This window comes from Pantherophis guttatus, chromosome 3 (genome assembly GCF_059756535.1).
Source record: "Pantherophis guttatus breed Tessera chromosome 3, ASM5975653v1, whole genome shotgun sequence".
NCBI lineage: Eukaryota > Metazoa > Chordata > Lepidosauria > Squamata > Colubridae > Pantherophis > Pantherophis guttatus.
Genome location: NC_142065.1, coordinates 4,356,915 through 4,369,826, shown reverse-complemented (window position 1 = coordinate 4,369,826; position 12,912 = coordinate 4,356,915). Strand labels below are relative to the sequence as shown.

General features: G+C 45.5%; 1 protein-coding gene across 1 annotated transcript; it reads left to right on the top strand.

Moving 5' to 3' along the window:
• Positions 1 to 599: 599 nt before the first annotated feature.
• Positions 600 to 11,192, top strand: LOC117659382 (immunoglobulin kappa light chain-like). The gene is made up of 4 exons (XM_087888864.1): positions 600 to 728; positions 6,033 to 6,383; positions 8,258 to 8,572; positions 11,170 to 11,192. Exons 1-4 carry the CDS (start codon positions 629 to 631, stop codon positions 11,190 to 11,192), a joined length of 789 nt encoding a protein of 262 aa, XP_087744990.1. The 5' UTR covers positions 600 to 628.
• The last annotated feature ends 1,720 nt before the right edge of the window (positions 11,193 to 12,912 follow it).

The window sequence follows — 12,912 nt, the reverse complement described above, 5'->3', positions numbered from 1 at the left end:
CATGACCAAACTAGCTAACATCATCAGTGTCACAAGGGAATGGGATTTGTGGAGGCGGGGAGGAGTGGGAGGAGGAGGAGGAGGAGGAGGAGGAGGAGGAGGAGGAGGAGGAGGAGGAGGAGGAGGAGAGGAGAAGGAGCAGGAGAAGGAGGAAAAGGAGGAGGAGGAGGATTGCGGGGTCCTGGGGCTCTCTGAGCATAGTTGCTTTCTTGAAGATGTTTCATGACCAAACTAGCTAACACCATCAGTGTCACAAGGGAATGGGATTTGTGGGGGGGGGGAGAGAGAAGGGGGAGGGGGAAGAGGAGAATTGTAGGGTCCTTAGGGAGCTCTCTGAGCTTGGTGGTTTTCTTGCAGACCTTTCCTGGCCCAACTAGGTGAAACAAAACAGAAATCCCTGCTGAGGTCTCCATCTTGGTTTAATTCCGCGTCGTCTTTGCCGATTATAAATTTAGAACGCCGGAATCTCTCCTTAGTCACTCTCTTCACGGAGCCACCATCCCAAACGAGGCAATTGGTTCAAATTTAACAGCAGGAAACGCCAGTTCCCCTTTTGGTTCTGTCTCGAAAAGAAAACGTTTTGGGTGGATCAAGAGATGAAGTAGCTCCAGATGTTTCTCCTGCTGGCATGGCTTCCTTCAGGTCCTCCTGGACCATACTGGCTCCATTTCAGCTGTCATTCCTCCTGCTTGTCCGAGACCTGAGGGTGTGTTCGTTTCAGGAAATAGGTGAGCGTTGTTATTCAGATTTCCAGACAGGAAGATTAGGAGATTGTTATTTAAAGATTTCTTCAGATGTTGTTTAAAGCAGGGGTCTCCAACCTTGGCAACTTTAAGACTTGTGGACTTCAACTCCCAGAATTCCTCAGCCAGAGGAATTCTGGGAGTTGAAGTCCACAAGTCTTAAAGTTGCCAAGGTTGGAGACCCCTGCTTTAAAGGCTGCCCACATTAATACCTGCCCCAAAGACATGTCCTTGCATGATCTTCTTCATCATCATCATCATCATCATGTCCCTTTGAGGTTGCTTTCACCTCATCTCCAATTCTAGAAGTGTGGCCCCTTCAGCCTTCTGTCCTCCTTGGCTATCTTGATTTTCACGTAGCATTTTCTCTCTTGTTCCCAACACCATCAGATACAGATTAAGAGAGTTGGAAGGGACTTTGTAGGTCATCTAGTCTAAACCCCCGGCCAAGCAGGAGACCCTACACCATTTCTGACCGATGGCAGTCCAGTCTCTTCTTGAAAGCTTCCAGTGATGAAGCTCCCACAACTTCTGAAGGCAACTTCTCTTCCATTGGTTGATGGTTCTCCCTGTTTTTCCTTATTGCCAGGTTGAATCTCTCCCTGATCAGTTTCCATCCATTATTCCTTCTCTGGCCTTCAGGTGCTTTGGAAAACAGCTTGACACCTCCCCCTCCTCTCTGGGGCAGCCCCTCAAATATTGGAAGACTGCTATCAGGTCTCCCCTGGTCCTTCTCTTCATTAGATCAGCCATGCCCAGTTCCTGCAACCGTTCTTCGTATGTTTTAGCCTCCAGTCCCCATTTAAGGCAACCTCCAGGGGAATGAAATTGGCTGAGAATTTTCCCTCTTATTCCTTTTGTGGGAAGTTACAGGATTTCAGGACAGAAAACACGAGACAAAGGAGTTAGGCTAGAAGCTGGCGAGATAATCAGTAAAATAAATACATAATAAATAAGAGATTAGAAGATGGCGCCACCAACGGCAACCTCGGTGAATGCTCTCAAATACGAGTCAAAAAGAAAATACCTACAGACCCCTCATATCCTGGACATAAACTATTTCAACTCCTACCCTCAAAACGACACTATAGGGAACTGCACACCAGAACAACTAGACACAAGAACAGTTTTTTCCCAAATGCCATCACTCTGCTAAACAACTAATTCCCTCAACACTGTCAAACTATTTACTAAGATTTCTTCTTCTCCTCCTCCTCCTCCTCCTCCTCCTCCTCCTTCTCCTCCTTCTCCTCCTCCTCCTCCTCCTCCTCCTCCTCCTCCTCCTCCTTCTTCTTCTTCTTCTTCTTCTTCTTCTTCTTCTTCTTCTTCTTCTTCTTCTTCTCCTCCTCCTCCTCCTCCTCCTCCTTCTCCTCCTCCTCCTCCTTCTATCTTCTTCTTCTTCTTCTTCTTCTTCTTCTTCTTCTTCTTCTTCTTCCATATCCGTCAACGGATGTTGTGCTATCATGTTGCCAATCCTATTTTTGTCACAGCCGCATGAAAAAGTGCTGTTGAGTTTTGTCCAAATTCAGTCCCTTAGGTTTTGAAGCCATGAATTTCTTCTTCTGCCTGGACCTCGTTTGCCTTCAATCTTTCCCTGGAGGATTAAGTGAAGGATGCCGTACTTTTTTTGGGTGTTGCATCACATGTCCGAAATATTCTAACCTTAGTAAGATTGTATTACTATTAATATTATTAATATTAATACTATTAATATCTACTAATATTAATATTAATAATATAATACTACTACTAATATCTCATCTTTTTTATTACTTACCTTCTTTTCTACTACTTATGACTATAACTTTGTTGCTTGTATCTTTACTATTTATATTGTTTTATTTAGTTTCCTAGTATGATATGATTGTTAAGTGTCCTATGACTATCACTAAGTGTTGTATCTTATGATTTAATGTATTTTTTTAAAAAATTGATTTATATGCCGCCCTTCTCCGGAGACTCAGGGCGGCTTACAATGCGTTAAGCAACAGCCTTCATCCTTTTGTATATTTATACAAAGTCAGTTTATTGCCCCCACAATCTGGGTCCTCATTTTACCTACCTTAGAAAGGATGGAAGGCTGAGTCGACCTTGAGCCTGGTGAGATTTTAACTTACAGTAATTGCAGACAGCTTGATGTTAATAACAGTGCTTTAGTCTGCTGCACCACCAGGCTCATCATTTTTATGATGACTAAGGTCCTGATTTATCACTTATAACTTTTATGTACACTGAGAGCTTATGCGCGGAAGACAAATTCCTTGTGCGTCCAAAAACATTTGGCCAATAAAGAATTCTATTCTATTCTAAATTTTATGCCACGTTTTCTGCTAGCTCAGGAGTGGGAAGTGCTTTAAACGAATTGTGGGTTAGAGCTGACTCCCTCAAAGTCAGATGAACTGCTTTCTTTTGATGGACGAGCCACTTTTGTGGCAATATGTGGCCAAGGAGTGGTTAGCTCTGTTGCTTCACATCCGTCAGTCCTTTGAGGTCAGCTAGATTGGGGAACTGACAACACAAAAATACAGAAACTCAACTTTGCTGACCTAGGTTATAATAACAGAACCATGAAAACGTTTTCCCATCTGTTCTTCTTATACCAAAGAGAATCAAAGGAGGGGATCTTGAGTTTCTTTCTCACCTGTTGTGTTTTCCAGGACGGAGTTCACATTTAGCCAGAGGTGGGTTTTCACATCATTGAACAACCGGTTCGCCCATGCGTGTTGCGTCAAAAACACAGTGATTGTATAGGATGAGATAGGATGAGATAGCTTTGCTCACGCATGTGCCATCTGCATACATGCGGCGTCAAAAAACACAGCGATTGTTGTGGTCCGCCAGCAGCCTGTGGAGCTGGAAGTGGAGTCGGACAGCGATGAGGCTGAGGAAGAACAGGGGCCAGTCCTAGAGGCTGGGAAAGGCCCGGATGAGGGCTCTGTGTCGGAGGCAGAGATGGGGCCAGGGCCATCAGGAAGTGATGTACGGACTTCAGAGCCTCCAGAGGCTGACAGTAGAGAGGCAGAAGAACAGGAGGAGCCTGTTCCTAGTGCACACATGAGAAGAGTTGCCAGAAGGGAAGAGCAGCTAAAGCAAAAAGGATGACTCAGGAGTAAGGCCAAGAGATGACTGGCCCTTCCCATAAGGCTTAAAAGACCAGCAACGGCTCTTGGGCTCTTTGTCGGAAAACAACGTTGATAGATTTGTTTCTTGTCTTTCTGCATTTATTTCTTGTCGGCGTCTTCTGCTTTTGAACTTTTGCCAAGAAAAGCCTTTGGCGGTTTGCCTAATTATCCCAAGGTCGGTGATAAACTGAGGAATGGTGTTTTGAAGAATTTGCTTTAATTTAGTTTGGACTACGCTGAGAATGAGTTAATTCTCAGCTGTTCTAATAAAGTCTGTTTGTTTTCGAACTGTTTGTATTTAATACTAACTACTTGGGCCTGGGTCACAACAGCGATATAGGACGGGATTGTGCCCAAGCAGGTAGGTCGCAACTACGGTTCATCTGAAGCGGCTGAATCCCATCCCTGGTCCGTATAGGTCATTTCTCTGTAATCGGAGACAATTCTTCAGTGGGGACTCAAACTCATGCAGCATAAGAACCAGTGGCGGGTTGCTACCAGTTCGCCACAGATCAGGCGAACCGGTAGCGGCAGCGGGAGACTCTGCCCACCCGCCCGCATGTCTCTGTGCATATGTAAAAGTTTCTGCGTGCTCATGCGCCCATGAGCAAACCAGCAGTGATGGGGTTTGAAACCCACTACTGATAAGAACTCAACGTCTAAAACGATACAGCAATCATCATAAGGAGGAGCCAGTTCAGGTTAGTGGTGAAAGTGTAGTCAAAAAAACAGGAGATTGGGAGTTCTAGTCCCGCCTTAGGCATGAAAACCAGCTGGGTGACTTCAGGCCGATTACCAGGAGACCGGATTACTTCTCTCCATGTAGACTTAGACCCATTAAGGGTTACTTGTTGAGTATGGTTTGTCAGCCAGTCGCGAATCCATCTGGTGGTGATGCTATCTATCCCACTTTTTTCTAGCTTACCAAGGAGTAGGTTGTGGTCTACTTTGTCAAATGCCTTGTTGAAGTCTAAGTATATTATAAGACTGACTCGCTTAACGACTGGTCACCACTTGACGTAGACCCATTAAGGACTACTCGTTGAGTACGGTTTGTCAGCCAGTCGCAAATCCATCTGGTGGTAAAGCTATCTATCCACTTGATCTTTTTTTTTTTATTTTAAATTTTTTATTGAAAATTATTTAAAAAATACAGAAAAAAAAGTATAACAATATGGATAGAATTGCAGAGAGTAATGTAATACATATAGAGTTTTAAAGTATCAATTTTCACCTAGAGATAGTACAAACCTCCATTAAACCAACTCATCAAAAGAAAGAAAAGTTTATCCAGAAGAAAAAATTCTCAACTGCCATGCAATGCTCCTATAAATATTTACCCACGTTCACACTAAGGTTAATATTTTACATTCTTCTTAAGATTTCTTTTTTTGCAGCCAAGCATACCATCTGTCCCAGCTCCTATATAACCCCGATTCTTGTCTATCTCGCAAAAGTCCAGTAAACTTGTCTGCTTCTGCACAGTCCATGATCTTTGTGGTTAATGTAGCCTCCGATGGCGTATTTTTGGATTTCCATTCTTGCGCAAACGAGATCCTGGCTGCAATGATGATGTGGAGAGCAAGATACCAATTAGAGTTGTTTAAATTCTCTGGTTTCATGCCTAGTAAAAACGTTTCCGGGTTCAATTCTATCCTACATCCTATGATTTCTAAAATCCATTTTTGAATTCTAGCCCAATATTCTTTTGCTCAGGGACAGGTCCACCAACTATGAAAGTAAGTTCCCATAGCGGCGTTGCATTTCCAACAAACCAGAGAGGTTCCCGGGAACATCTTCGATAATCTATCTGGAGGCAGGTGCCATCTATACAGCATTTTGTATATATTTTCCTTATAGGAAACCGACATTGTTAATTTTAAGGTTTCCCCCCAAATTTCTTCCCATTTTTCAAGTTCAATCGAATATCCCAAATTTGAGGGCGATCTGGCTGCGACATCTGTCACCCCATTGATCGCCAGGGTTATCCACTTGATCTTGATTGAATCTCTCTGTTACTTGTGCTGAGTGTGCAGAAGAGAAAATCTAGTGTTAATGTAAGATGGAGGCAGGCCCAGAAGTTCAAATAATCCTGCCATGTATTGCCTCGCTCAAATGATGGCCATTTTGGATCTCCAGAATAAACAGAAGCTATCTTCCATTTCAGGGGTTGGTGGTACCGGTCTAAGCACTGAACCTCAGAAACCCGAGTCCACCTTCGTGCAGGTCACAGGAGGCAGGACCCTCACTCTCAACTGTACCCTGACTCAGATGGATCTGCCAACAAGTGCAAGATGGTACAAAGAATCGAGCAACAACGTCTGGAAGTTAATTTACAAGGAGAGTGACCAAAATTCTCGCGGGGTGAGGCTCGTTCCAGGATCAAAAACCGACTTCAGCATCAGCCTCAGCAACATGGGCCCTAAGGATAATGGGACCTACCGCTGCCAAATGATCAATAAATTTCTCCAACTGGGACAATTTAATATAAAGAAACAGGTTGAGGTCTACGTGAGAGGTAGGTGCCGTTCGGAGAGGGAGGGAGATCCGCTCTTGTCAACTGAAGCGTTGTGGAGTGAATCTGTTGGGAAACTGCCAGGATGGAAGGAGGGGTTGAGCAGGGAACTAGCTTGGCATCCTTACATAGTTGCAAGCAGCTGTTGTGGTCCACCAGCAGCCTGCAGACCTGGCAGCGGAGTTGGACAGTGAGGAGGCTGGGGAGGAACATGGGCCAGTCCTGGAGGCTGGGGAAGGCTCGGACGAGGGCTCTGCGTCGGAGGCAGAGATGGGGCCAGGGCCATCTGGGAGTGATACGCGGACTCCGGAGCCTCCAGAGTCGGACAGCAGAGAGGCAGAGGAACAGGAGGAGCCTGTTCCTAGCGCACGCATGTGAAGAGCTGCCAGAAGGCAAGAGCACTTGAAGAAAAAAGGACAACTAGGGAGTAAGGCCAGAAGATGATTGGCCACTCCCATAAGGCTTAAAAGACCAACCAGCCATCGGGTTCTTTGTAGAAAAGCAATATTGATTCCAGTGCTTTTTGTCAGGGTCTCTTGAACTTTGTGGGGGTTTTGCCAAGAAAAGCTTTTGCCCAGTTGCCAAAGACATCAAAGGTTGGAGATAAGGCCGAGGGACTGGTTATGAAGAATTTTGTTTTGGACTAAGCTGAGAATGAATGAATTCTCAGCTGTTTTAATAAAATAAGTTTGTTGAGGACTGAATTGTGTTTGGGCCTTGGTCACAACTGCAGCATAAGCTTTACTTACACCCAGGATCCATGAAGCTTTCTCTCAGGGGTGTCAAACTTGATTTCATTGAGGGCCGCATCAGGGTTGTGTTTGACCTCAGGGGACCGGGGTGGGTGTGGCCGGGGTGGGCGTGGCCAGCTCGATGTCACTTGTGTCAGGGACACCTGTGGTAGCCCAAATGCTCTGCCAGCAAAAACAAGCTCCGTTTTCAGCTGCAACGGCCTCCTGCAACCCTCTGCCAGTGAAAACAGAGCTCAGCAGAGCACCGAAGGCCAATCCTTCACTGTTTCCAGCAGTGGTGGATTCCTCCCAGTTCCGCCGAGCCGGTAGCGGTGACGATATGATGTCACCGAACCGATTCTGCCTGCCCCCGCCCACCCCACCCCGCCCACCCCCCCACTCCCCCTCTTTAGTCTGGTCAGCTTCAGCACGTTAATTTGCTGGTTTTTTTATCCCTTGCTTGGGGATAAAAAACAGCTTCTAAGGCACAGCTGAGTGGAAGCAGCAATGAGAAAAGCAGGCAAAGCACGGGGGGGGAGATCGCTTCACTCGCTAGTGCCTCGTTAGGGCTGAAAAAAGCTTCTAAAGAACAGCTGAGAGTCGGAGCAAAGCATGGAGATTGCTTCACTCCCTAGCGCCTAGTTAGGGCTGAAAAAAGCTTCTAAAGAACAGCTGAGAGTCGGAGCAAAGCATGGAGATTGCTTCACTTGCTAGCGCCTAGTTAGGGCTGAAAAAAGCTTCTAAAGAACAGCTGAGAGTCGGAGCAAAGCATGGCAATTGCTTCACTCACTAGCGCCTAGTTAGGGCTGAAAAAAGCTTCTAAACAACAGCTGAGAGTTGGAGCAAAGCATGGAGATCACTTCACTTGCTAGCGCCTCGTTAAAGCACAGCGGCGAGTCGAGGGAGCAGGCAAAGCTGGGAAGATCGCTAGTGCCTCGTTAGCAGCTCGTTAGGACTGAAAAAAAAAAGCTTTGAAAAAGCTACATTTGGAGTACGAGATGCACCCAAATTTTCAGCCTCTTTTAGGAGGGGGGAAAGGTGCGTCTTATACTCCGAAAAATACGGTAGTCTTCCAGCCGCATCTGAGTGCAGGAACCATGAATCCCGACCTCTTTTGACTGACCATCTTTGCTTTTCTTTGTTCAGTTCCTCCCACGGTGAGTCTTGAGACCAATCCGCCTTCTCCCGTCCAGCTGAATGCCTCGGTGACGGTCACTTGCAAAGCAGAATATTTTTATCCGAACGTAGCCAAAGTGGACTTGTTTTGCAAGAACCCCAGTGGTAAAGGAAAGTCTACTGGGGCAACTTTTAATTCAAACAGGACGTACTCCCGCCAGAGCTCCCTGAAGATCACGGCCACCAATAATTGGAACTCCTCGCTGTTCACTTGTCTGGTTAAACATAACTTGACAGTATTTAAGGCTACAGCAAGTCTGGTTATTACTACAGAACTGGGAGAAGGTAAGTGTGTTTGTGTCGGAGGAGGGGAGGGGATTTCATGAGTTTTTCTTCCATTTTCTCCTTCCCCGTCTCAGTCCAGGTTGAGTCTAAATTGTGTGTTGTGGCCTGTCGGCCACAGGCCCCTCCAGCAGGTCCTCATTTTACCAACCTCGGAAGGACGGAAGGCTGAGTCAACCTTCAGCCTGGTGAGATTTGAACTGACAAATTGCAGGCAGCCGGCAGGCAGCAGAAGTAGCCTGCAGTACTGCACTCTAACCACTGCGCCACCGCGGCTCTTACGGATGATGACGACAACAACTTTGGGATCGTTGTTTTCCTGAAGATGTTTCATGACCCAACTAGATAGCATCATCAGTGCAAGAAGGGAGTGAGATTTGTGGAATGGAGGAGGAGGTGAAAGGGAGTGTTGTGGTCTGTTGGCCACTGGCCCCTCCAGCAACCGAATCAGAGGAGGAGGAGCCTGGGCTGTCTGTCAGCCTTCAGAGGGAGAGTCAACAGCCCCCAGATGTGGAGGTGGCTGATGAGGAAGAGGAGGAACAGCTGGGTCCAGTGCCTGATGCATGGATGCACAGAAGGCAGAGGAGAGGAGAGCAGTGGAAATCTATACGCCGGTCTTTGGGAAGGAAGAGCCACCGCTGCTAGCTCTGGGGATAAAAGGCAGGGGGAGGAGATGAGTAGATGTGGCAGACAACTATTTAACTTCCGGACGGACGGACGGACTTGTTAGCCTGCGGTGAGAGAGAAACTTTTTGCCGGGGCTGCCGGCGCTCCTAATTAAAGGAATCTTTGAGTTCACTTCAGACGGTTTGTCGTGTTTGGAGAGCTGGGTTAGAACATCGTGGTTGACTTGTGCGCACAGTTAATGCAGGTAGTCCTCGACTTACAACAGTTCATTTAGTGACCATTCAAAGTTGCGATGGCACTGAAAAAACTGGCGTGGAATGGTTTTTCAGAGTTACGAACTTCGCAGCATCCCCATAATCGTCTGATCAGAATTCAGATGCTTGTCAATCATCTTTTGTGACCTTATGACGAGTCAAGTCAATGGAGAATACAGAAGAACAGAGTTGGAAGGGACCTTGTAGGTCATCTAGTCCACCCCCACCCCTGCTGACCAAGGAGGAGACACTACACCATTTGTGACAGGCAGCTGTCCGGAGAATCCAGAGAAAACAGATTCCCTTAACTGACTTATCTGCTGTGGTGATTCATTTAACAACGGTGACAAGAAAAGTCGTAAAATGGAGCATAACTCACCTAACAACTGAAATGTTGGGCTCCATTGTGGTCATAAGTTGAGGACTACCTGTACAGTTGAGCCCAAAATTTCTATTGCTAAATGAAGTCAGTTGTTCAGTTCATTTCTCCCTATTTTACGACTTTGCTTGCCACCATTGTTAAGTGAGTAACCCGATTAAGTGAATATGTCTTCCCCATTCACTTTGCTCGTCAGGTCAACAAAAGAGGACCACAGGACTTTGCGATACAGCATCGGTCATAAATATGAGTCGAGTTGCCAATAAATATGAGTCGAGTCGAGTTGCACCTACCATCTGGAACGAGCTCCCCCCAGAGATACGGAGGATCCCGGACCTGTGCACGTTTCGTCGTGCTCTCCAAACTTTTTTATTTCAGCAGGCTGGCCTGGCCTAACTCTCCTCTTTTAAATTTTTAATTCGTGTGATTTTATAAATTGGGTGTTTTAAACTGTGTTTCGGCCGAAATATTTAATAATTTTAAGGGATTTTTTTTAATATTTGTATTATCTGTATTTTATCTTGGCTGTTCACCGCCCTGAGTCCTTCGGGAGTAGGGCGGTATAGAAATTTGATTAATAAATAAATAATAAATAAACAGCTAAATTTGGATCCTGTGACCACGAGGATGCTGTCACGGTCATAAGTGTGAAAAATAAGTCCCTTTTTCCAGTGCCATTGCAACTTTGGACCGTCACTAATTGAACCGTTGTAAGTCGAGGACTACCTGTAATGGAGTTAAGTTATATTGCTTTCAGGCAGTGATGTCCTTACCTTGCCAACTTTTAAGACTTGTGGACTTCAACTCCCAGAATTCCCCCAACCAGCATGCATTTTATCTGGCTGGGGAATTCTGGGAATTGAAGTCCACAACACTTTAAAGCCGCCGGGGTTGAGAAAGCACTGATCAAAAAGCCATTTTGGACTCGTGTCAGAAGCATAAATATGAAAGGGTTTAAATCTTGAAGGCCATTTGCGGTCCGGAAAGCCACAGAACACACGTGCTAGAAGTGGCATGCAGAGTCCTCTCTGCATAAATATATAAATAAAATATGTAAATAATATAAATAAAAATGTAAATGTTCGTTTCTTCAAAATCGTAAATCTCCAAAAGTTCTTCACCGATTGCTTTGAAATTTGGACACAACGTTGCATCCGAATACGCGCTGTGTTTTTATATACCTATATTATATAGATGTCACACCTGTGACAGGTTAGAAACATGCTTTTTTGAAAAACAGCGCCATCTGTTGGACGTAAAAGCAACACACGCTATACTCTCTTTTTGGACTTTAACGTCGCAGCACAATGGCAGGCGTGAGCTGGGTCTTTTCCCCTCAGCGCCGCCGCCGCCAAACCCATAAGCAAAATGGCAGGAAATGTCAACCGCCGCCAAGCGTCCTCCCAACTAACGGAGTATGCCGTACCTTTGGCAGGGACCCCGATGCCGCCTGTGGTGCGGAGAGCTGCGAAGGTGAAGGCGGTTATACCGGCAAGCCGGGAAACCAGCTGTCAACTTGCAAAGCTTTCAAGTTGCCATGAGCAAGAGGGAGGGAGAACTGATAGAGCTGATTGATTTGTCTGTGAAGTTTCCGAAAGATGCCCTAATTAATTCATGAGCCATGAGCCGAACTTCAAAAGAAATACAGTCATTTATTAGGAGCAACATTCCGGCAATGTTCGGATGCAGTTAGAACTAATCCTACGTAGATTTACGTTCCCCTATGACGCTGTCTCTCCTCTCCTCTCTGGCCATGTCATAAATCACATTCTCCAATTAACCACTTTGTCTGGCTGTGAAACCCAACACCCTCCTTCTGATTGCGGTCAGGAAGAATGTATGGAATGCAGCTTCAGTTAGGGAAATCAATCAGCTCTATCAGTTCTCCCTCCCTCCTGCTCATGGCAACTTGAAAGCTTTGCAAATTGACACCAGCTCTTACACCCGCGGCAAATTGGGACGGAGGCAAAGTAGGCGTGACCTGAGCTATAGAGGGACATTATTGGCACTCGGTCAAAAAATATTGTATACCCACAAGACTGGGCCACAGCAACCTGTGGCCGGGTACAGCTAGTAATAAAGAAAACAAAACAGCAAAGGTTTATTTCACTGTGGAAAACAAGAGGACAACTTTTAACTGCATTGTTTGTTCCCTAAATAATCAAGGGGGTTTTCCCGCTGCTCGAGTAGTACGCAATTTTTTTGAAAACATGCAGTTTCAGCTGCATTACTTCCTCAAAAATTGTTTAGAAATTTTCTTTCTGGGAAGTTGGTTGCAATCAACGACTTAAGATCCCTTCTGCTATCCGTTTATTCAGACCGGCAAGGCTGGAATTTTGTTCTGTCGTTTTATTTATTAAATTTTGTTGAGATTTTTTTTTTTTTTTTTTTTAAAGGACACATTGGATCTTGCAGGGATTCCTTAAAACTCAAAAATACACTGGTGGACACTTATCATCCGAGCTTCAGGCTTTCATAAATGAGATTTTGAGATTTAAGAGTAAACAAATAAGTGGCCCGGCTCAGAATTTAAGATTTATTGATAATAGTAAAGAAAATTTAAAAAAATCAGTCATGAATGCTGTAATGTTGAAAAAAAAAACGATGGTTGACTTGGCGCCAATCATCAGAAGGCTGTGAGTTCTAGTCCTGCCTTAGGCATGAAACTCAATTGGGTGACTGAGCCAATCACCAGGAGGCTGTGAGTTCTAGTCCCACCTTAAGCATGAAAGCTAGTTGGGCCAATCATCAGAAGGCTGTGAGTTCTAGTCCTGCCTTAGGCATGAAAGCCAGCTGGATGACCTTGAGCCAATTACCAGGGGGTAGACTTCTAGTTCCATCTTAGGCATTAAACTCAGTTGGGTGACTTTGGGCCAATCACCAGGAGACTGTGAGTTCTAGTCCCACCTTAAGCATGAAAGCTAATCAGGTGACTTTGGGCCAATCACTAGGAGACTGTGAGTTCTAGTCCCACCTTAAGCATGAAAGCTAATCAGGTGACTTTGGGCCAATCACTAGGAGACTGTGAGTTCTAGTCCCACCTTAAGCATGAAAGCTAGTTGGGTGACTTTGGGCCAATCACC